The sequence below is a fragment of the Lontra canadensis genome, unplaced genomic scaffold (genome assembly GCF_010015895.1).
Source record: "Lontra canadensis isolate GAN:19392208 unplaced genomic scaffold, GSC_riverotter_1.0 scaffold10, whole genome shotgun sequence".
NCBI classification, from domain to species: Eukaryota; Metazoa; Chordata; class Mammalia; order Carnivora; family Mustelidae; genus Lontra; species Lontra canadensis.
The window spans coordinates 20,393,932-20,419,251 of record NW_022631004.1 but is presented as its reverse complement, the minus strand read 5'-3'; the positions used below and the strand labels follow the sequence as shown (position 1 = coordinate 20,419,251).

Sequence of the window (25,320 nt, the reverse complement as noted above, 5' to 3'; positions counted from 1 at the left end):
TACAGGAAACCTGAATGAAATCTAATCCTTCCATCAGTAAGAACTAGCCCAAGAGTAAGAGACAAACTATAAATGTCACAATAGCATCATAAAATACAGACGATGAAAATACATTCATAATGTCTGCTTGTGTCTGGTTCTACAAAATTGCTCGGGAGAAAGGGTGCCTAATGAATGAAAGGCTTGGTGCCTGATTGGATTGACATGGCCATCAGGATGAGATAAATGGCAATAGAAAGCACTTCAGAGATGTAAGAGAGACAAATTTTAGCTAAAGGTAAGTGCAGAAGAATAGAGCAGTTGCTATAATCTGGAAACATCTCTTGGGGTGCAGGAAAGTCATCACCACATAATCAGGATGATATGGTGGTGATGATGATGATGATAAAGTATGAAACCCTACGGAGACCTCCAGCTAACAACCAACCCACAAATCTGAAAATGATTATCGCACTCTAACGACAAACCTAGCAATGAGAAATAAAAGTCACCTAAGGACCCCTGGGGTATAATTGGGACAATAGGTGAATAAGTCCATCAAGAGAAGAATTTGTTGATGTTTGCTTTAACACAGGAATTCTTTTATACTTCACTCATCCCTTTAATTAAAAAGTTAGAAAAGTAAAAATTAAGAAAACAAAAAGTAAAAAAAAAAAAAAAAAAAAGGACTGTCTATAAAAGAAGACATAAGCTGGGGTGCCTGAGCGGCTTAGTCAGTTAGGCATTCAACTCCGTTCCGGCTCAGGTACTGGTCTCAAGGGTGGTGGGATCAAGCCCTGCATCAGGGTCCCCGCTCAGCAGGGCAGACTGCTTGAAGATTCTCTCCTCTGTCCCCCCACCGACCGCTCACTCATTCTCTCCCTCCAATAAATACATAAATATTTTAAAAAGAAAGAAAGAAGGAAGGAAGGAAGGAAGGAAGGAAGGATGGATACTTAAGCCAGGGGGCCTGGGTGGCTCAGCCGGTTGAGCGTGGTACTCGATTTCAGCTCAGGTCAGGATCTCAGTGTTATAAGATAGAGCCCTATATGAGATTCTCTCCCTCTCTCTCTCCCCCTCTTCCCCTTCCTCTGCACCTGGCCCCTGGACTGAATCTCAAAGAACTGGTAAGCATGAACTAGGTGGACTGAATGTTGGCCTCCCGACCACAGAAAGTCTCATGAACAAAGTCACAGAAGGGAAAATATAGCCTGATTAGTGCAAGGAACCACAAATGTTTTTGAATTGAGATATCATCGCATACGACATTATATTAGCTTCAGTCATACAACATAATGATTCGGTATTTGTACATATTGCAAAGTGATCACTAGAGCAAATCTAGCTAAGATGCATCACCATCCATAGTCACAGGATTTGTTTTCCTGGTGATGAGAACGGTTAAGATCCAGTCTCTTAGCAACTTCCAAATGTTTCGTTGTTGCTGGAACATACACTAAGGGAAAAGGGATGCAGCTGGGGGAAAATGGCAAAGGCCAGATTGTGGGAAATGCTTTATAAGTTAATGATGTAGGAAAGACAGGTCAAAGCCGACAACCAAGAAAGAATTCTTGAGACATCTTTGGTGCAAAAAGTGGTTTTATTAAAGCACGGGGACAGGACCCGTGGGCAGAAAGACCTGCACTGGGGTCATGAGGAATGGCTGATTATATACTTTCAAGTCGGGAGGGGGTTAGGAATAGCAGAAGTCTCTAAGAAATTTGGAAGCAAGGTTTCCAGGACCTTGAGCGGGCTAGCTATTGTTGGGGAAAGGTCATTTATTACCGTCTTATAAACCGTTAGTCATGAGACCCTTCAGATGTATATCCGTGGGCTATATGCTTGGGGATGATTGCCAACACATATCTTGGAGGGTTTAGAGATAAATGAAGTTTCCAAAGGAATTTTTATATGTTAAAGTAGACTTACAGGATCCAGAATCAGGGTTGGGGGTTGAGGGTGCAGGGGTCGGGCTAGGTTTCCTTTTGCCCTTAGCAAGCAGTCAGCATGGAGGCAGCTGAGTCCCTAGAGGAATGTCACTCTGCCTGTTTCAAGGACTTGTCAGTAGTAAGCTGTAGGTAGTAAGGACACTTAAAAATTTCTCTTCCACCTCTGTTTCCCACATCATTAAAGAGTTTTTATTGTGTTCTTTGAGCATTATATGAAAACACGCTGAGATTTCAGGCCAAGAGGTAATATAGTCAAAAGGTTGAGAAGGAAGGCAGGAAAGACACCAATCAGGGAGTCATTTCAGTAGTCCAGACAAGAAATATTGCGAGCAGGGGCACCTGGGTGGCTCAGTGGGTTAAAGCCTCTGCCTTCGGCTCAGGTCATGATCCCAGGGTCCTGGGATCGAGCCCCGCATCAGGTTCTCTGCTAAGCAGGGAGCCTGCTTCCCTTCCTCTCTCTCTGCCTGCCTCTCTGTGTACTTGTGATCTCTGTCAAATGAATAAATAAAATCTTTAAAATAATAAAAAAAGAGAAATATTGAGAGTAAAGGTAGTGGAAATAGAGCAGAAGGGATGACTTCCAGCAATATTTGGAGACAAAAACGTTAAGACTTGCTAAGTGATCAAATAATGAGGGTGAGGGAAACAAAGGGGTTAAAAGAGGAAAGACTCCCAGGTTGGCAAGTGAATACTATGACCACCAACTAAAGCAAAATAAAGGAGTAGGAACAGGCTTAGAAGGAAAGAAAACTAATTGAATTTAGGATATTTTGAATTTGAGATGTCCATGGGGCATGCAGGTGGACAATTCTACACGGAGTTGGACACATCACAGATGATAAGTTATCAAAGTACTCGTGAGAGCTGGACTGAGCATACACAAAAGCAACCAGAAGGCGTAGAGGACAAGGTCCAAGGGAGAATCCTGAGCGGCACCTGCGTCAAAGACAGATACAAAAGGGACATGAGCAAAACAGAGGAACAGGATAAAAGGAACCCAGTATTTCAGAAACCAAGGGACAAGTCAGTTCTGATTTGAAGAGAGTGTTGAAATCAGAAATACCTAGCTGATCGACATTTTTTCTTGTTAAGCTATTGTCCTGCATGGGATTTAAATTCAAATGAATCTAAAAAACGGCTCAGTCCACCATGAAATGGGGGGAGGAGGAACCGTAGGAAAAAGGACTACACAGTATCTCTTCATGAATCTATTTCACATGCCTCACCTAAAACCCTTGTCCCAGGGGCGCCTAGGAGGCTCAGTGGGTTAAAGCCTCTGCCTTCGGCTCAGGTCATGATCTCAGGGTCCTGGGATCAAGCCCTGCATCGGGTCCTATGCTCAGCAGGGAGCCTGCTTCCCTTCTTCTGTCTCTGCCTGCCTCTCTGCCTATTTGTGATCTCTGTCTGTCAAATAAATAAAATATTTTTAATAAATAAATAAATAAATAAATAAATAAATAAAACCCTTGTCCTTCTCGTTAAAGCATTCTCTTTTGTCCTGTCTTCCAGGGAAATAGAGTACAGTCACTCACCATTATGCAGGCAATCCACTTTCCTATGTCTGATTTACAGCATGTCTTTGGGATTTTCTTCCCACCCCTTAGCCCAGTGTTTTCAAGTTTTCTGCAGTCTGCTCTCCCCACGTCACTGTATTTGGTAGCCATTCCTGGTATTTTGCTGGAGTCTTTACATTTTCTTACCCAGGTAGGAGGGAAAAACTGAAATATTCAGAGGACCTGGTGGGGGCCAAGTGCATTGTCTACGTACAGCTCATCATCTCGTTGGCTCTTCTGTCAACAGGACGGCTCTTTATCTGGCAGCTCACAGCTTGGCTTCACAAAGGCCACCTTAAGTCCATCCTATTGTAAGAATTACATAATCTCATTGAAATTTTAGAACTGGAAGAAAGCAGAGGGCTCATCTTCTCTGTTTCCCATTTCCTTGAAGATTTCTCCTACCAAACTCCTCAGATGGTGGGCCAGCTCAAACTCAAGAAAATACCCTTCCCTTATAGAAGAGGTCCCCCCCCCCTTAATTCAATATATTCTAAAATCCACTCAGTGTCTCCAAAGTAGCATTTTTCAAATAATCAAATGGTAGGGTAGAATGGACCAAAAGAGGAAAAGATTGGATGGAATAACAGAGTCCATTAAATGCAGTAAGTTTAAATATCCTTTCCTGAAGCTTCTGTTTCCCTCTGGGGAGGAGGAATTTGTGTATGTGTGTAGACTGCATCTCTTCCTGTGTGTTTACTGTCCAAAACTTTTTACATTGCCCTGCTGAATCACTCATACCAACCCCAGAAAATTAATGTGCCTCTTCTTGACTTCATTAAGCTTGGCTTCCATTTAAATCAAATTTTTCAAACTGCTAGCCTCCATCCAGCTCAATTCGGCTCTGGTCTTCTTACAGTTAATCTCCTTATTTGAGCTAACTGCATAGCATTTGATCCAATAACATTTTATCCAAATGAAGAATTTATAAAGAGCTTCATTAAAGAGCTTGTTTTCCTCCTTCCCCTTCCCCTCGTCTTCCCCCTTGCCACTCTCCTCCGCCCCTTTTTTTCCATGCCATCCCTCTGTTATTTCTCCTGGTACCAAATTGGAAACTCCTCACTTGTATTTTTTGGCAGCCCAGACCAAAGGTGACACTGTTGCTTCTACAAGGCTCGGTGATAGGTGCCCTTTTTCAACACCTCCATTACGCCTAGATGGAGTTCTTTTCTGGTAAATCACGAAGCACGAATTCCACATTGCTAAAAAGACCTCTCCCCCACCTGCTCTCCAGACTCTCCAAATTAAGCTCACTGTAGCTTTTCTGCTATTGTTGTTTTCGCTAGCTCTTTACTTTTGGATGGAGAGAAGACATTCGACCTGGTGAGCCATTGCACACCCGGAAATTCTGCTTCGATGCAATCTCGCACAACAGCGCAGTCACTCTCTATGACTGTCATGGCATGAAGGGGAACCAGCTCTGGGGATACAGAAAGGTAAGACTTGGCTCACTGCAGCCCTTCTCGAACTGCTGGGCTTAAGGTTTTCTAACTCAAAAGTTTGTTAGCACACTGTTTTGATTTCAGCTCTTACCTAGACACAAGTACACACACTTGACTCAGATATTTGCAGACCACCAGCAAAGATTAAGGGAAAGACAGGGTGTGCTGGAAGGGGCATTTCTCTTGGTTTTGCTTGCTGTGCGCACACCCATCACAATCACTTATGACTGAAAAATGGCTTTGAAGGTGCCTGGGTGGCTCAGTTGGTTAAGGTCTGCCTTGGGCTCAGGTCATGATCTCGGGGTCCTGGGATCAAGTTCCGCATCATGCTCCCTCCTCGGCGGGGAGTCTGCTTCTCCGTCTTCTTCCACCTCTCCCTTCTGCTTGTGCTTTCTCTCTCTCTCTCTCTTTTCTCAAATAAATAAATAAAATCTTTAGGAAGGAAGGAGGGAAGGAAGGAGGGAAGGAAGGAAGGAAGGAAGGAGGGAAGGAAGGAAGGGAGGGAGATGGCTTTTAGAACAGGCACTGTTTTGTGTGAAGGAACTAGTCTTAGCCAGACAACTACCAAATGGAGAGACCATGTACCCAATAAGCAAAAGTACACATGTGTAGTTTTTAAGAACCTCAAGTCATACACACACACACATGCACACACTTAAGACATCCATTTATTTATAACTGTCTCATTTGCTTGGGAGCTGTGTGTGTTAAGACAACTAGATTTACATAAATCCGCACTCATGTAGGAGTAATTGTTGTGACCTTTCTACAAACTGACCCATTTGTAAGTTGGCCAAAACCCTGCCCAAGGATAACTAAGGAGAACTTATTTGGAGAATTTAAGTTTAAAAACTTATAAAGTTAACATTAAATGGTAGAAAAAAATAGTTCAAAATCAAATATATAAATCATATTTTATTGAGTTGATAAAGAGCAATTAAATTTTTATTTTAAAATGTCTTTGTCAAGTTGTCTTTTGATAACTTTTCAGGATACCACACAAATTTCTTTCCAGCTTTTTTTTGTTTTTAGGTCAGGACTTTCTGAACTATACAGAAAATGTCATACCCACACTTTAATCATAAGCTTTGGCTCTCCTGTGACTGGTAAAACTTAGTAACTCCTTTTTTTTTTTTTTCTAAGATTTTATTTATTTATTTGAGAGAGAGAGAGAGAGTGCATGAGAGGGGGTAGGGTCAGAGGGAGAAGCAGACTCGCCACTGAACAGGGAGCCCAATACGGGACTCCATCCTAGGATTCCAGGATCATGACCTGAGACGAAGGCAGTCGCTTAATGAAATGAACCACCCAGGCACCCCAAAACATAGCATCTCCTGACTAAAGAAAGCTAAAGGGAAGAATCTACAGAGAATCAATATGGGGGACCACTGGTTTTCATACTTGTTCTCCCACTTAATAAGCTTTCTGGTATTCGCTTTTCAGGGTTGGGTACCTAAAACTATGCTCAAAGGCAGACTCTGCATACCACCACCCCCCCACAGCCTCTGAGATTGTGGCTCTGTGTCTAGAAAAAGTATAAAACACCAGTTGTATCCCCCTGTTTTCCTTACGAACTGCATCATAAATGATTAATCTTGCCAAACCCTTTTTATTATTCAATATGCTGCAATCTATGTGAGATACACCAAGAAAGTTGTTTTGTTTTTATGGTTATGTTCTGACCCTTAACAAGTTCCTTTCTGGGCACATCAATAAAATATCTGATTCACTATTTGCCTAGCATGCTGGTTGTCCCTGATGAACACACCATTTCTCATTATTGCACGTTTATAGCATGAGAGACAGAACACTCAATAATGTACAATTAAGCCAAGAAAATACAGTTGTTTTCATTAGGGAGCTTACAAAAGCTTACAGATGGATAAAACCAACTAACACACATGCACACAGAGCTCCTGGAGAAGAAAAAGGTGACTGTGGTAATTTCAAGAGGTAACTCTTACAGCTTTAGCATTTTAAACCTTCCCAGCACCCTAAGGGACTTGTGAAAGAGACCCACTGGATTCAGGTCTGCTGTGGCTCCTTTCTCAGACGATTCTGTCACGGTTGGCCTTGCATTACTTAGCAAAAGGTTACATTCAGTATGTATTTATATAAGAAGCGAGGGCTCAAAATGGAAAGTTTCTGAAATATCTCATTCTGGTTGATGACTCAGGCTTATTCAAATGCACCTGTTTCTTGAAAGTGCTTCTTGTTTATTCCGTGGGCTATTCCCAAGGCATAAAGACAGAAAGCACAGAGACGTCTCTCTGGGGTGTTACCTTGTCTATTTAGATGCACTACTTGGCCCTGGGGACTTCAGAGAGTTCAGCATCTTTTGAGTCAGCTTTGGAGCTCCCTCTTTTTATTAGCATATTCATGAATAAACAGGATCCCTAAGACTCTCCTAATTGCCTAAAGGACCGCAGTGGGCCATCTCCTAAGCTCCTACGGTAATCATCATCATCTCCAACTGTTAAAGGAGGCACTGAGCTAGGGCTTTACACATATTGCCTCACGCCTCACAACCGTAGGTATAATTCACAGAGGAAGACCCATACGAGCATGTTTGCACTAGAGTCAACATTCAGATTCAGGTGCATCTGGCTTTAAAGACTCTACTCTTTCCTCTGTGATGCTCTTAAGAAATCAGATCAGTATTCCCTGGGAAAGTTCCCCGATGCCTTTAGGATTCAGCACCACTGATAGCAACCAACCCCTCCTCCCAGCTACAGGGCAATTTCTTAAGAGAGGGAAAGTGGCCAGAGCTGCTTTGCTTGAGTGGGTGAAGGTTGTTAGAATCCATTGGCAGCTCTTGGCTCTCAGATGTACTTTTCTTTTTTCCAGGAAGATTTTTGGGTCATTTCCCAGCTTTACTGAAATATAATTAACATATGTAACATTGTGTACATTTAAGGTGTACAATGTAATAATTTCACACATATATATGTTGCAAAGTGACTACAACTATCAGTTTGGTTAATACATCCACCACCTCACATAGTTACAATTTTGTGTGTGATTAAAACTTTTAAGATCTACTCTCTCAGCAAATTTCAAATATACAATATATTATTAACTATGATTACCATGCTATGCTATACATTCCCAGAACTTACTCCTCTTATAAATGGAAATTGTACCTTTTGACCACCTATACCCATTGCTCCCAACCCCATCACCCAGCTTTCAATTATTCTTACATGTGAGTCATTGCCACCACAAAAAGGGGGGGGTCCCTATTTCATAGCCTTGTAATTAGGTTCAGTAATACAATTGTGTCCCAGGGTACTAAGTTCCAAGTACCAAGTACCAAGGATAAAGAATCCCATTGCTGGTTTCCTTTTACCACTAGGGGGACTCCTCTTACAAAAACAATGACCTGAGGGTGACCGTGAAAATATTTAAATTATCAACTAATACAAAACAAACAAGTTTTTTCTCTCTTCTTCTACCCTTACATCTAATTAGTCACTAAGACTTGTCAACATCCCCTACCCCAGCCCATATCTCGGAAATCTATCCTCTCTGCCGTGTCCACAGCCTGGACCCTACTGGCTACCTTTCCTGTCTTCCCCCTGGATGACTCTCAGCGCGATCTCAAGGGTCATCCTGCCTCCTGTCCCATCCCTCACTAACCCATCTTCCATCCTGAAGTTAGAGGGATTTGCCACAAAATCTGGTCATTGCATTCCTTTGTTTTATAACTTCACCTGGTTTCCCACTAAGTAGCAGATAAGTGCCTTCTCTCAATTCTTATCCTAGACCCTTCACAATCCAGTCATCATAATGATTTCCTAGCAAGCCTAATACATCCTAATTCATCCTGAAACTGTAATATGATCTTGAATAAATTATTTCACATGTATGATTTTCAACTTCCTTATCAACATAAGCAGGATAACAATTAAGTGAGCTAAACCATGTAAAAATACACCATTTCTGACCACATGACCAAATCTATATTCATGGGGGTGACAAATGCAATTTTTACACAGAAAATAGAGGTCAGGTGCATCCTGCTAGACCACACAACTCCAGCAACCTATCCTAAGCAATATTAACCATTGTTACCCACCCCTCCCCGCCCAAAATTAAGAACTATCTCCCATGCCCCTTTCCTTTGAAGTAAGTTTTATTGGAGTATAATATATATCTTGGTTTGGGTTTCTTTAGATGTATACATGGAGTGAGAATTTGAGGGGTTTTATGTGGGAGATGGCCCACCAAAATCTTGGTAGGATGTGGGTAAGTGAAAGAGGAAGGGATGGAAGTCAATAAAGGGTGAATTATAAAGCAAGTACTACTGTGGGCAATTAAAACTCAATCCCACTACAGATGTCAGGAAATGGTATAGAGCATGTATCAGAGAGCAAGGGAATTGGGATATCTATAGACCACTCTAGTCCACCTGTGGTTAAGATTACTCCTAAGGGGTTTATTCTCTGACATTTCTGGGCTGTGGCTGGTAGACAAAACTGTTCTTGGGACCAGAGAAAGCCCTTACGGAGTGAGACACAGTGGCCAATGACTGGGGTTGGGCCAGCATGCACTGAATTGGTGAGGCTTGAAGAGCGATGGGCAGGGTACAGCTGCGACATGAGAATCCACTCGCCCCACATTTTTGTTAACTCTTGGCATTCTGTTTCCTTTTCTTTTCCTCTTTTCATTTTGTGGCTGTAGAGTGACAGCACATGCTTGCTAGCTGTTTTGGATATCTTCTTTGGGAAGGACCTAGTAAGTCTTTTGACCATTTTTTAACATGTGTTGTCTAGTTTTTCCTTACAGATTTTTGGATAGATAGATACATACATACATACATATATACATACAAGTGCTTTGTTGGACATACATATTGTAAGTATCTTATTCTAGTTGACATCTTTCCTTTTTTCTCTACAGAATATCTTGAGGAAGAGCTATTCTTTATGATTAGTGTCTTTTATGTTCTGTTTAGGAGATCTTTGCTCCATACCAAAGTCATGAAGATAGTCTTCTAAGTCATCTTTGGAAGATTTATTGTGTAATCCTCTCTTTTGGTATAGAATTCCATGAAATATTTTATGCATGCACTGTAATATGGGGTTGATTCCTTTTTCATATTTATATCTGATCAATCAATCACCATTTATTAAAAATACATTTTTTCCTGCCACATGGAGATAGCAACAGAAATGTGAACGATTTCCTCCAGGGAATAGGAATAACATATAATGTTTCCTGTCATCGCTTCTGTTTTATATAGTACAGGACCACCTACCCAGAGTAATCAGGCAAGATTAAGAAATTAAAAGGTATGAGAATTGGAAAGGAACAAATGAAACAATTTACAGATGACATATTATATAGACAATCCAAAAGATTATACATTCACCCTATTAAAATTAATAAGAGTAGTCCTGGATACATGGTAAATATAAGAAAAACAAATATCTATATACCAGCAACAAAAAATAGAAAATGAAATTCAAAAATAATTTCATTTGATCACCGTGAACAGCAAAATAACTCACAGCAGAGGTGAAAATCAACTTCACCACAGAGGGGAAAGACCTTTACACAGAAAGCTACAGAACATCACTAGGCAGAATTAAAAGCTATACAGAGGGATCCATCATGTTCAAGGATAAGACTCAATATTGTGAGGTTAATAGTTCTCAAAAAGGTATATATGTTTAATGCAAAATTAGTCCAAACCCCAGCAAGTGTATTTGTGGAAACTGATAAACTGATTCTGAAATTTATAGGGAAAGGAAAGAGCCAAGAATAGCCAAGAAAATGTGACCAAGGGAAAGAACAAATATCAAACATTATAAAAGGACAGTTTCCAGGATATTGTAAAGGTACATTTAAGGCGGTATGCTATTGACATAAGGTGAGCCTGACTGGGGCTCTCTATAAGGTGAGCCCTGGGTACTGGTATTTTTTGAAGGTTCCTAAAACATTTTCATGGGCAGCCAGATGAAGAATCCCTTTTCTAGCTCCAATGTTTACCTACTTTCTTTACCAGACTCCTCCCTCCTTCTTTAGTTGGAATTTGCCCCCCTATTTGTATTCTGGTACCATTTTGTTTCTTCTTTTGTATCAGGAACATTATGTTCTACATAGTTAGTCTCTTTTTATAGATATTAACTACCTGAGGGCAGGAACTTTTTCTTTTATTTCTGTATGGTCTTTTTAATGTCTAATATATAGATCCTAAACAAACATTTTCTAAATAGCTTAAAGAACTACTGGGTTTGGGTGGCTTGTTTGTTAAGCATCTGCCTTCAGCACAGGTCATGATCCCAGGGTCCTGGATCGAGCCCCACATTGGGCTCCCTGCTCAGCAGGGAGCCTGCTTCTCCGTTTCCCACTCCCTCTGCTTGTGTTCCCTCTCTCTGTGTGTCTCTCTCTGTCAAATAAATAAATAAAATCTTAAAAAAAAAAAAAAGAGCTACTGGGTTCAGTTATTGATATGATCTTCTCCTTCATGAACCCCAAGTTTGTGCTGGATAAAATTTAACATATCTCATGGAAGCAACCCAAATGTCCATTAATAGATGAGTGAATAAAAAAAGATGTCATATATAGCTGACCTAATACATGATGGAATATTACTCAGCTATAAAAAAGGATGAGATCTTGCCATTTGCAACAATAGACATGGGCCTGGAGGGTATAATGCTAAGTGAAATAAGTCAGCCAGTGAAAGACAAATACCATGTGATTTCACTTATATGTGAAATCTAAAAACAAAGGAACAACAACAAAAAAAGCAGACACAGACCCATAAATACAGAGAAGAAACTGATGATTCCAGAGAGGAGGGGGTGAGGGATGGACAAAGTGGGTGAAAGGAAGTGAATAGATTTAGATTAGAATTAGAAATAGAAATAGAAATAAGATTTCCCATTATGGAATGACTAAGCCATGGGGACGAAAGTTACAATATAAGGAAAACAGTCAACGGTATCCTAATAACCTAAGGTATAGAGTTGTTGAATCACTATGTTGTAATCTGAAACCAATATAAATTGCGCATTAACTATGCTTCAGTTAGAAAGAAAGAAGAGAAAAAAAAAAAAACTTAGCACTTTTTTAAGGGGGTGGGCGGTTCTCAGAACCACATACACAGCCTCGCCAAAGACCAAAAGTGAAAGGTTTAAATTACTATTCTTAGTTGCTCCCTGGGGTGTTCTTGTAGTTTAACTGCTACAAGAAAGGGCTTAAAAATAACATCAAACAGGAAATACAGATAAGAAGTTTCCTTTCAGGCTAAATTGATAACATTGCAACCATCGCATTAATTTAAAAAGTGAGTGGGCAGAATTCTTGGCATGTGTCTACATTTGACTATTTATTGTGACTTGTGATATATGCCAGGGCTTTGGCCTCCCAGCTCATTAAATCCTGCTGGTCCACAAAGATGCCAGATGGAAGGCCACAAGATTCTTATTTTTAACGTGTTCTGGTTAGTTATTGATTTAGGAAGAAAAATGAGAAAAGTACATAAAAAGAGCTGAATCAAAAGTCATGTATTTCAACTTGGGTTATGATATACAAAGCCCCCTACAAAATCTTGGACTCGTAGTCATACTTAGGCAGTCACAGTATCCCAGTTCAGCCCATTCATTTCTGGACAGTCCCAAGTATTAGAAAGTGCTTCCCTGCCTTTGAGACCACATAGATAAAATTTAATCCATTTCACTGAATACAGATCCCAAATATTTGAACAATGCTTGCCCTATCTTTGCTCTTTCTTTCTGGCTAAATGGTCCAATTTTCGGTCACTATTCTTCATGACTTAATTTGCATCTACTTCAACTTCCTGGACACTCACTCTTAACATACTCCAAATAGTTCTAGAAAGTGGCATGTTACGCAGAACAGAACACGATATTCTAGGTGTGTTCTGATCAAAGGAAGTAAGATCTGTTTCTAGTATTCTTTTGTTATGATTGAGTTGATTGATTTTCTACCTTAACTTTACATACTTTGCTTTTTAATGAACTTTCAGTATAAAAACTCAAGTCTTTTTCTCATTTTGCTTCACAAGTACATCTCCACAGTCTTCTACCTGTATAATTCATCTTTTATACTATGTAGCTATCCATTTGTTTCTATTACCTTTCATCTCACCAGATTTACCTCAGCCTGGGTTTTGACTCTTTGATCTAACTTACTGGCCATCAGATGAGTTTTGTTCCATCCAAGAATTGGATCTGCATGCTTTCAGGCCTTCACCTAAGTTGTGGACCCCATTGCACGAGGCCAAGAACTGAGTTCTCTGTCATATAACAGAGATGACATTGATCCATTAACAAACGTCATTTGGATGAAGTTATCCAACCAGATACAAATTTACCTAGTAGTTTTTTCCTCTAGCCCACATTTCTCCAGCTCTCCCAAAAGAGAACAAAGAGGAGCTTTTCAATTACCTTGCTGACAACAATATGCACAATGTCTACACCCTACTCTCATTTGTAATAGGAGATTTAAGTCCTTGTACCCTAAGAAGTTATGATCTTCAATTCAAATGACGGAGTCAACCAAGAAGGAGGTCAACACCCAGGAGGGAAATACATTCAGTAGAGCAGTGACACTACCTTTTCTATAGTGTTAGCTTTCCCATCCTGTTTTTATGTGTATGTCTCACTTAATTGTCACGACCTTTTAACTTTTGTTGTTTCTGAGTAACTTAAGAATATCACTACCTATTCAGACTATCCTAACAAGTCTAACTGCCATTCCCTGGTCACTCAGAACAAGAAAGCCTCCATCGTGGGCTATCCCAGGCTCTCACGTAAGGGTAAAGGCTTCCTGAATTAAACACCTGCCAAGATGTAGACTAACAGAAAAGAATCTTGGTAGTAAGAACTGTAAACAATTCCAGTTAGTGTTTACATTTAAATTAATAGTTGCTAATGAGCAGGGGTAGCACTGGAATAGGATGGCTGATTGGTTCAGCCAAGAAGGACTATAAAGCATAACTTCGAGGTCAAGAACAGAGGCTCTGGGGGCGCCTGAATGGCTAAGTGGGTTGAGCCTCTGACTTCAGCTCAGGTCATGATCTCAGGGTCCTGGGATCGAGTCCTGCATCGGGCTCTCTGCTTGGCAGGGAGCCTGCTTTCTCCTCTCTCTTTCTGCCTGCCTATCTACCTACTTGTGATCTCTCTCTGTCAAATAAAATAAAATAAAATAAAATAAAATAAAGAACAGAGGCTCTGGGTCCTGTGGGATCGAAGGTTGGCATTCTGGCTCCCATCTGGATCCTGGCTCTGGGATCTTGGAAAACTTCCTTACTAAGCACTTTGGTTTCATCATTCATAAATTGAGAATAATAATAGTATCGATCTTAGAGGATTGTTGTAATGCTTAAATAAAACTTAAATGTACCTAGTATACAGCACTTCAGAGTTCAGTTACCGTTAATTATTGCAAACTATGTGCTCAACAAACTATCTTCCGATTTCATCTTAGCTCTTCAAGAAAGTTTACATATAGGAAAAGATGGGCTAATTAGTTGTATTTCTATGTTGTACATTTTTGTACCATTTTAGTTACTTAGCTATAGCTAGGTATTAAACTGTAAATTCCACGAGAACAGAGGTTTTTCTATGCTTTCTTTTTTTCTTTCATTTGGCACCTAAAACACTGGTTGGCATATAATTGGTGCTTAATTAATATTTGTTGAATAAATAAACTAATGAACCCAGCTTCTTATTTGTCAACATTCACTATCCCTTCAGATTGCTTATGTGGTTTATGTGGGTAAAAATGGGAAAATCTACATAGAATACTTAGCACTGCCAGACACATAGACTCATACTCGATAAATAGAAGCTATTATTACTATGTTCATATGACTCCCAAAAGGTTTACTTCAGGGAGATAAAGAGTTATGGACAGATGGAAACAAGCTATGGAGCAGATGCGTTTTCTCTACTCTTAGAGCTTTCAGTCTAGTGGAGAGACAGACAAAAATAATTAAATAAATTAAGTTGCAGGATAATATGAGAACACAAATCACTGGGCTCTACCCAGTAAGAGAAGTAGGCAAGACTTCTCTGACAAGCTAATATCTAAATGGAGATCTAAAAATGAGTAGGAGTTAGGTAAGTGAAGGAAGTAACAGAGAAAAAGACCCCAGATAAAATATCAGCTTGTGCAAAGGCCCTGAGGCAGCAAGATTTTGGTTTTCTTGGAAAAACAGAGACAAGCCAGTTGGAAGGTGTAAGTGTGAGGGAAAATGATCAACTCTAAGACCAGACATCTGGCCAGGGAGAGGACCATACAAGACCTTGCTGGCCATGCTGAGAATTTAGCTAAGGGACCAGGAAGACTTTGAATGGTTTGAAGAGCAGGGATATAATCAGATTAGATGTTTTAATAATTATGGCTACTGCCAGGAGAATTAAGGATAAACTCGTGTACATCACTTGCCTGTAACTCAGAAAAGCCAGCGAGGAGAGCAAGGAGTCACGGTTGACTGGCACCGTCTCAGCGCACACACCAAGGGACTCTATCAGGACATTAAGAAACATTATTTCTGATTGGTCAAATTAGCCACTGATGCAAGAAGACCAATTTTCTCCTCCTGTGAGGAATTCTACCTGTCAAAGAGAAAATGGAAAAGGAGAGACAGTAAGACTGCTTTGTCCCTGTTATGCCTATCAAGGTATTATTTGCATTCTCCCAGATGCCAACAGTAAAAATAGGCAGGAAAAAAACTACCTAATTTGTCTTTCTTCCAGAACACAAAGGACATTCATAGATCAACCTTGTTCTCCACAGCACTGAGATGGGAAGGCAGATATTCTAAATCTTATCTCGTCCCACTCTTCTCCACTCCACTCCATTCATTCTGCATCTGGGACACCTATCTCACTGACAAATGAAGAGATCATCAGAGATTATTGTCAGGAATAAACCTGGGATTAAAAACTAGCAGTAATTTGGGGCACCTCGGCGGCACAGTCGGTGAAGCACCTGACTCTTGGTCTCAGCTCAGGTCTTGATCCCGGGTTGTGAGTTTGAGCCCTGCATTAAAAGAGAAAGTGGGGGGGGGGGCGGAAACAACCTAGAAATACCCATATTAGACACCAATGGCATTGGACAGGAAGGAGCTCTCTCACAACAGCGTTCTCTTTCAACATATATTACCCAGAAATGAATATCAGTGGAAGGGAGTAACTCCATTCCCCCCCCCAATATGCACACAAGACCTATCCTCCAGTCCAGTCTATATCCAACTGCTTACCGAGCATCTGAACATGAATGGTTCATCCCTACCCCCAACTCCTTACACTGGAAACAGAAATCCTCGCCCGCTGCCTGATCCTGTTCCTCTCCCTGCATTTCCTGCCTCAAGACCGCTTTTCCTTCACTTCTTCCCCCACGTTAATCCCCATGTGCCATTTATCAGAATGTTCTCTACATTGACTTCTCAAATAGCTAGCTTTCAGATCACTTCTCGGGTCACCCCCAACTCACCCCCACGGCTTTGGGTTTTGCTTTTGCCAGCTTCAGTCTGTTTGGTTGCCGTGGCCTCGCTCTATGCTCTTGGCCAGAGTCCAATGCCTCCCCACCCCCACTCTATCCTCCTCTCTGCCACTAGCAACCTCCACCCAAAATATGGATTCTGTGACTCCCTTTTTTAAATCTTTCAGTGGCCACCTCCCAAACGCAGGAAAAATTGCTTAAAAAAAAAAAAATTAGCAATGTACCCCAGTCCCTGAATGATATGTCTTGGCTATCATTGTCTGGAATTCACCTTGCTCATTGTGATCCAGTCGCACCAAATGACTTGCTGGTCCCCAGCACATGAGCTAGCTCCCCATTACCTCTGACATATCTCTTCCCACTCTCTCCCCAACCCACTTCCCCTGCCATTCCTCTAACTCTCTAACCCCTCAGGGGGTGTTCCTGCTTAATGCCTTTGCACCAGCCGGTCTGTCTGGAACTCTCTTCCCCAGATATTGGCATGGCCAATTTCTTTACCTTCTTCAAGACTACCCATATGTCACCTTCTCAATGATGTGCACCATTGCTGCCCTATTTAAATTTGCATAACCTGGGGCGCCTGGGTGGCTCAGTGGGTTAAAGCCTCTGCCTTCAGCTCAGGTCATGATCCCAGGGTCCTGGGATCGAGCCCCACATCGGGCTCTCTGTTCAGTGGGGAGCCTGCTTCCCACTCTCTCTGTCTCTGCCTGCCTCTCTGCCTACTTGTGATCTCTGTCTGTCAAATAAATAAATAAAAATCTTTAAATTTGCATAACCTATTATGCCCATTGTCTGTGCCCCACTGCCTCACCCCTACCCTGCCTCTAGCATGAAAGTTCCAGGAGGGCGGTGCAAGAGCGGGGATTGTCCTGTGAAGTTCACTGAAATATCCTAGCTACCTAAAACAGTGGCTAATAAATAGTAAGTCCCAAATAAACTTTTGCTGAATAAATAGAGTGCATAAATGCACATGCAATCACATCTCTCTTTCCCCATGTTGCTCTCTGCATCTGAAATACCCTCACACATTTTACTCTCCCTCATCCACAGTCTCACTGGCACTTTTTTATTTCATACATTTCTTGTTTACCTCTTGGTGTCCCCCTCTTCCTGGGTCAGGAGCTGCATCTCAGCTTATCTTTCTAGGCCTTTCTTCTAATACATACCAGAAAATAAAAGGCATTCAATAAATATGTATTATTTATTGAATTCTGACCTGAATTGTGTTGTATTTCAGGCAAAGGACTGAAACATACAAATCATATATAAACTCTGACCATAATTACATAAAAGAACTAATTCCCGAGCCATACATCACCTTTGTTCCGTAAATCCTTTTGCTTAAAATGGAAGTATATCAGTTTGGATGACGGGCTGAGGCAGGAGCTAATTTTTGCACATTCTATTTTGCCAGGATTTCAGAGAATGCAATTTGGTCTTGAATAGCTGGTCTCGGACCAGATGGTTTGTACGTTCTGATTTTTAGAATTGGGGATGCTCCCTGACTAAAAATAAATTAAGGGAAGATACAGAGCGGAAGTACTTATTATATGTAGGACATTGTGCCAGCGATTTTACATGTATTAACTCATTTCATCCTCACACCAAACTCATGCAGGATTATTATCTATACTTTACGGATGAAGAAGTTGGAGTTCAGAGAATTAAATACTGCCCAAGGTCACAAAGCAAGGACGTGGCATGACTGGAATTTGATCCAAAGCCTGTGCAGAACAAAATCCCAGCCCCTGACCCAGCACAGGCTGCCTTCCCTCCCACCGTGTGCCAGTTCTATTCTCAGAGTCCTCTTTCTACACATCGTAGAACTCACACACTTACTGTATTGTCTTTGCATCTCTGGTGGTTTGTTCTTTTATTACCTTGCACACGGTGTGGAATGCTTTCTACAACACACCCAGGCCTTCAAAGCTCAGACCCTGGAGAAATATGGAATCTAATAGAATTTAGTGTCGGGCGACGAGTGTCACAGAGATGCCAATCAAATCGCTGGCTGGTTTCAGGAAGGTGTCCCTTACAATGGGGTCCCTGAAAAGTCCCACCCATGCCTTTCACAGTCTGGACTGGCCAGAACTGGGCATTGAGTCTGACCTGATTGGATTTGGAAGGGCAGTTCCCCATCCCTGGATCTGAACTTTTCCATTTCCTGCTCAAGAATTTCTCATTTTCTGAGGCAAAACCAAAACAGGAACAGCAAGGAAGGAAGCAGGCAGGGAAGGTGGGAGAGGAGAGGAGACGAGAGAGGTACAGTTTGCCATATTATACTGTGAACAACCAGGGCACATGCTCTGCTTTCCTCTCAGGACTGAACAGGGAATAGTCCAGTCAAAAGGCCCCTTTAAGGGGGACTGTTATGGAACAGCAGGCTTGCCAAAGCTCCCAGAAGCCTATTCCAAAGCGGGGTGTGTGTGGGGGGGGACCTGTATTCGATTCCGTTATAGCCAACTCTTGTCATAAGATGGAGGGCAGGGGAACAAAGTGCTGTCTTAGAACGAGAGACTGTACTGATGAATGATTGCTCGGTCCACTGACTTAATTCCAGCCAGGAAAGCCATCAGTAAAGACACTTAGTAATCCAAAAGCTTAGCTGAGTAGAAAGTTACAAAGATAGCAACGAACGCGGCCCCCAAGGTCAAAAGCGGAGAATGCATGCTCCGGGGAGGCTGACAGGGCCTCCAGAAGCTTCACCTGTAGGACCTGGTGGACACCCACAAGGACAAGGGTGAACAGAGCTCAGTCTATAACCAAAGAATGATCAATCTGTCAATCTGAGTATTGTCGGTAGTCTCTAGTTGGATGCCCCGTCATTTGTCTCTGTCAGTCAGCCCTGAACTTTGGAATAAAAGGTTTGTTCAATTTTATGGCCAGGAGAGGCCTTACAGATTAATCTTAACCACCCTCTCATTTTACTGGTGAAGCTTCTCAGCCGTCGACAGATTAAGGGAATTTAACTTTCAGCTTCTATGAGAGCACCAAGTACAATAACAGAAAACATATTCTGGATTTTTCAGGGCGGTGCTGAATTTGCGTGTCCTGTCTGCTTGTCCTCTTGCATACACCTGTATTTGTCAGAGCCTGTGTCCCAACTTGGGACTGGGGGAAATATGATCACCTTATAGCTCAGCAGATAATGTTCAGAAAATCCGGTTTGGCTTTTGCACCCGTACAAGCTCATGAAGGGAAGAGAACAGAAACACATTCTACTCCTTTCTTTTCTCTCTCTCTCTCTCTTTTTTTTTTTTTTTTTTTAGCTTTCATAGAAATATGTGCTTTGGGGGAGAAACTGCGAGCATACAAAGGTCCCCACTTGAGCTACTGACAAAGGAAAAGAATAGAAGGAAATACAGAGAAGTAGGGGAAAAAAGAAGGAGACCTAGGTGGAACAAAGTGAATTAGCATTTAGTAGGTCACATAGAATTTTCAGGAATCAAATGGCTTAGGAAGGCTCTTTGAAAAGCTGATTTAAATATATCATGTAGCTAAATGGGTAGAAGTTAGGGTCAGAGGACTGAGCATGAAAGATGCTGGGAAGCAAGAGGGTGGGCACAAAAGAGACCACAGCCCAAGGGACTGGCACAGCTGTGAGGAGGGGTCTCTATGTGTGAGTTTCACCTGAGAGGGAAGGGTGCGTGGGGTGAGGGTCAGAGTAGGCTAGCCTCTCTTCTGGACTCTGCTGGCCGCACCCAGAGTAGGAGGGAGTTCCTCAGAGCCTCCCCTGGGGTCGAACAGCAGCCAAGGTCGCAAAGCCCCAGGTGAAGAAAAGAGGAAGGACACTTCTTTGAGGAAAGAAAGGAAAATCCGCAATCAACCCAGGAAATTTAAGAAAACAAAAGAGAAAAGCGAGCCTTTGTATGAGGCAGAGCTCTCTGTTTACACTAAACAGAAACAAGCACTAAATTGCAGGCACTGCCTTTCTCCTTCCTTATTCTTCCTTCACCCACTGCGTAACTGTGCAAACATCCGGATCCTAAAAGGACATTAAATATTGGTTGATGGAGTCCTAACATCCAGAACAACCCAGAAATATTTACACTGGCTGCCTGAGAAACTCTGTCATTCTAAAAGCATTGTGAGTCAAGTATTCCTCAGTTAAAGAAAATAATCAGAACCTCTGAACGTTTCCTAAAAAACAGTATTTGGCCCCGAAATTCAAACAGTGATTTGAGAACGCTTTTCACGTGCCCTTGGCAATTTTTTTGCGTAGACGCTGTAAGAAACAAAAGGCTTTGTTACCAGTTAAGGAAAGATTTTTTTTTTTTTCTCTTTACATTAACTTCCTTTTCTCTACTTAAACAATAAGAAGAGGTATGTGTTGGGGCCCCTGGTTGGCTCAGTTGGAAGAGTGTCTGACTTTTGATCCCGGGGTCATGAGTTTGAAACCCATGCTGGACATAGAGATTCCTTTAAAAAAAAAAAAAAAAAAAAAAAAGAGGGGTGTGTTCGAGCCAGATAGTGAGCTCGCTCACGGCCAGGTAAGCTTTGTGCCCTGATAGGACCTTTCTCTCAAAGAGCTGTTTGTTTTATCGCATACTTAGGTACTCTTTTTTATTTTTTTTTAAGTGAATGCTGCCTCCTCCCTTTTACAGGAAACAATGAGAGTTGCACCACAGAAGAGCTGTAATGGCCAAAAGGGAGGTTGGAGAGGATGCTGAAGCTTCAGAGCTAAGAAATTTGAGTTTGTACATGGAGATAGGGCCTGTGCACCAGCAATCTCTGTCCGTATAAGTTCTGAAGAGGGCAACTGAGCACCTAGCTCATTTGGTTCCTGTTTCTTCTTGTACTTCTTTGTCCCATTAGAGGCTCCATACAAGGGAAGGGAAAATTACAACTCCTCTTCTTCTAATCTAGTCAGGTCAGACTCAGTGAATGCCAGTCAGTCCAGGCTGTGAAAGGCATGGGTGGGTTCCTGTATGTGTGTGTGTGTGTGTGTGTGTGTGTGTGTGTGTGTGTGTTGCATGCAGACCCACCTGTTGCTGTTTGCTATGGACAGAATTACCATCTTTGTAAATGTGTCTCTCCCCAGATAGCTACATTATTAGCTAGTTGGTCAGCAACCTCCTATACAGGTAGTATCTTTAAAACCCAAGCATGTAGCAAAATGCTAACTACAGAGTAGGAATTGCAAGGATTGCTTTTTTAAAACAGCCGTGAAGGAATGAATTCTTTGTTCACGTTTGAGCCTGCTTGGAGTTTCCATTACAGCCTGCAGGCCCTGGGACACTGTTCTCCACGTGGTTATCCAAACTGCTATTGTTTGATTTGGGAGATGGTCTCCTTTTCACACTCTGGGTATATACTGAAATATAAACAGGGACATTTTACTTCCTCTGTATGTTTTGGGTTCTAACCACTCATATATTATGTCAGGCCTTTCTTTTCTTTCTGATCCCTCCAGGACAGAACATTATTCCATTCTGTGAGCAACAGCTGCATGGACTGCAACCCCGCAGAGAAGAAGATTTTCATGGCCAGATGTGACCCTCTATCTGAGACTCAGCAGTGGATTTTTGAACATATTAATATGACTGTTTTAGAAAAGTTTAACCACCACGCCAGCTCCTAGGAAAAAGGAAGGAGGGAAGAATGAGTGATTACCTACAGATTATAAAAACTGAATTTCAGCCAGCATCTGGGTCGAAGGAGTCAGGAATAACATTTCCTAGATCCAGGAAGCCTGGTTTCAAGATTTGTAAATGCCACGTCAAAGTAGGTTGTCCTGCAGAAATTCCTGCCTCTGAAGAACTTGGCCGAGAACCTCACCAGCTGCGTCTGAGAACTTGAGACTAGCAGTGCCCTTGCTGGCCAAGGGCAAAGATTATTTAAGGACTTTTCCAAACAACTGCTGAGTTAATAAATCCTAGCATTTCTCAGGTCAAATCCTGCAGTAGTGAGTAGCTATGAATGGATCCTATTAACTGGGTGGGAGGGGGGCGAAAATAGAGTGCATGACTGCTCCAACAACCCGAGGAAACCACAGGTTTAGAAATAGCCAGGCTTAAGGGGTGAGCTGTCCTCTCTGGTGCCATTCTCCGACTAAGAACGGGTTAAGCAGGTTTAACCCTTAAAAGTGCTGCAGATGATTTTAGAGTGCTCATACCGTTCTGTTTTCCTGTGATATCACAACTCAAGTTACATAATGAAACAAACTTCCAGTGTTTGCATTCTCTCATTCCCATTTCCTTTTAGAGCAGAGGTAACTTCTCGTTCATCAAGGCTCGTGCTCTGTACATCAGCTGAAGTTCTAATTCAGTGCCCTTGGATGAATCCAGTTCAAAAATGAAACAAAAACTATGCTACCAAGTTACTCCAAAGAGAAAGATTTCACAGAAGCAGCAACACCATTAAAGGTCGAGGAGAGGGATTTCCCTAGGAAATCGATTTTTACTTTTCTATTACTTTTAGAATTTTAAAAGTCTGATGTTCGTCCAGTCATACTTTTTATTAAGGAAGGAAATGGAGTGAGGTTGATGTAATTTGTTTAGGAGATCCTGAAATCCAAATAAATCTACACTCCAAGTGATGTGCGAAAATGGTTTGGTTGGCTTCAATTCTGTGTGATCGGTGCTGGGGACAGACACGCGGTTTGATTTGTTTTGTTTCGGGGTTTTTAAATTTGTTTGTTTTATATTGCTGATATTAATGATGTTTTTGTTTTACTTGGAAGCTCACAGAAAGAATTTCCATTAATAAACTGCTTCTGACATCATTTTCTGTTAATGAGACAATACTTTAGGGGTGACGAGAGGAATGATTACAAAACTAAATGGAACATTTAATCCTTAAAAGACCTTTTTTTTTTTTTTAAATTGTCAGTAATTACAGGGGTGGGAGAAGAATATACAGGAATCTGGATGGATCTTTAAACAAAAGGGCTATGTGTGTTATACATTTTTCAAGGTTTTTCAGATAGAAAAAGTTTTTATTTTGCTTTTGTTGTTCCAGTTTAGCTTAGTTTTTCTGTTAATCAGCATGTATCCGTTGTCCTGGATAGAGAAGCATTAGATATTAGAAATGGGAAGACTCTTAGAATGCAATCCCTTTGTTTTTCCAAATGAATAACAAAAGACGAAAGAGGGGGGGTCCTGATTGCTGGCGAGGCAGATGGCCCTTCTGAGCAGCACATCTCCTCTTGCTCGCTCTGTTACCCAAAGTGTTTCTGGTTCTGACTCAGGTGTAACTTGGCATTTTCAGTCACGAGATGAGAATATTGTGCCTCCCCGGGGATGCTTCTGAGAGTAGCATTCATGTTCAGAAACTTTAATATATGAAACCTCTTCTTGTAAATGTTCATGATTTTGTTCTCCTCTCCCTTAAAATTGAATCAAAATGCCCAATTAAACCGCCCTGCTAATAGTTGGGGAAGAGTTACTCTGTTATCTTTCCTGATTTTTCAAGCACTTTTTGAAGAGCTACTCTTCTCACAATGACAGTCACAGAGATTTTTTTTTTTGTGTAGGTCAAGAGATCTTGAAGTGTGAGAGATGCAGAGTAGAGAAAACCAATAGTGCGAAATTAACCTATATGTTTAACAATTCCAGAGAGTGAGTGAAGATTTATCTCAAGTGCTCAGAAAGCTATCGGGTTGTAGAATTAGAGAAACCTGTAAAAATTCACATTATGTCATTAAACAGTTGACTGCTATTTACAGTTCCACCTAAAAGCCACCCCTGGTTTCCGCAACCTGGAAAGCCCAGATTTGCAATATGTCAGCATGCTTGAATCATGGGAAGCTAGCCATAACCTGTTTGGCACTGTTTTCTGAGAAAACCTGAAGACCCCATGAAGTTATTGGTTTCCTGATCTTAGAAGGGCCCATCTCTTGTATCTAATCTTACCTTTGAGCAAAAGGATATAATGTAAAAAATTAAAATTAAAAAAATTAAGAGACTGAGATGTTAAAGCCAACATTAAAACTTCAAACTGCCAAGCAATTAAGTGTGTGCAAATGGGGAACATCCAAACAGACTAAAATGAAGCCCAGAGAATCGACTTCTTAGCAGAAGCCCGAGCACTGCCAATAAGCGTGCTTCAGGAGGCATTCCCAGTCCCACCGAAGGTTGGGAGTCAGTCCACTTACTTGAAAAACCACCATTACTATTGCAAAAAATAGAAAATTACATATGTTCGTGTATTTGTTTGGCAAAGAGAAAGTGAACGGTTATCAAGAAGATTCTCTTTCCTGGAAATAATATGATTCAGACATTAAACAGTATAGTCCCGACTTACCCTTTTTGATCAGAATGAGAGGAAAAGAGCAGAAAGTTAACCTGGCCTCAGGAATCGCTGCTTCTCCATAACAAGAAACGGTTTTGCCAGAAGTTAGCACATCATTTTTTAATACCCTTATGTATGTACTGAGGAAATGTTATGCTGAAAAACAATTGTGAACTAATGATGGGATTTAGACTTAGTTCCAAGCTGAATTAATGTCATGGTAATAACAATAGATTAACTTCTATGTCTACTGCTATTGAGTTAAAAATATTACTATGATCACAGGACTTTTTAAAGATTTATTTATTTATTTATTTATTTGACAGACAGAAATGACCAGTAGGTAGAGAGGCAGGCAGAGAGAGGAGGAAGCAGGCTCCCCGCTGAGCAGAGAGCCCGACGTGGGGCTCGATCCCAGGGTCCTGGGATCATGACACAGGACTTTTTAAATGCATTCATTCTGTAAGAGGCCTCAGTGAATAATGTTAGTTCCGGAATTATTTTGTGATTTGGTAATATAGAACTTTATAAAGAGATGCATAAAGTATAATGAGCTGGATTTACCGTCAATGAAAGAGAGGCTTAGGCCCATCTGTTCACATTCTTGCAAAACGTAAAACCAATGACAATGCTCAACCCCATTCCCTTTAAGGGCAATTACGTGTTTTTTCTAAAAAGCCC

The 25,320-nt window shown here is 41.3% G+C and overlaps 1 protein-coding gene across 2 annotated transcripts in view; it reads left to right on the top strand.

The window, feature by feature from the left end:
- The window catches only part of GALNTL6 (polypeptide N-acetylgalactosaminyltransferase like 6), a 1,185,252-nt gene extending 1,162,104 nt beyond the window's left edge, over nt 1-23,148 (top strand). For both annotated transcript variants that reach the window (XM_032855779.1, XM_032855778.1), the window contains 2 exons: nt 4,768-4,917; nt 21,821-23,148. In XM_032855779.1, coding sequence (XP_032711670.1) covers nt 4,768-4,917; nt 21,821-21,988 — 318 coding nt within the window. In that variant the 3' untranslated portion in view covers nt 21,989-23,148. The remainder of the gene's footprint in view (nt 1-4,767; nt 4,918-21,820) is intronic.
- Nucleotides 23,149-25,320: the final 2,172 nt, after the last annotated feature.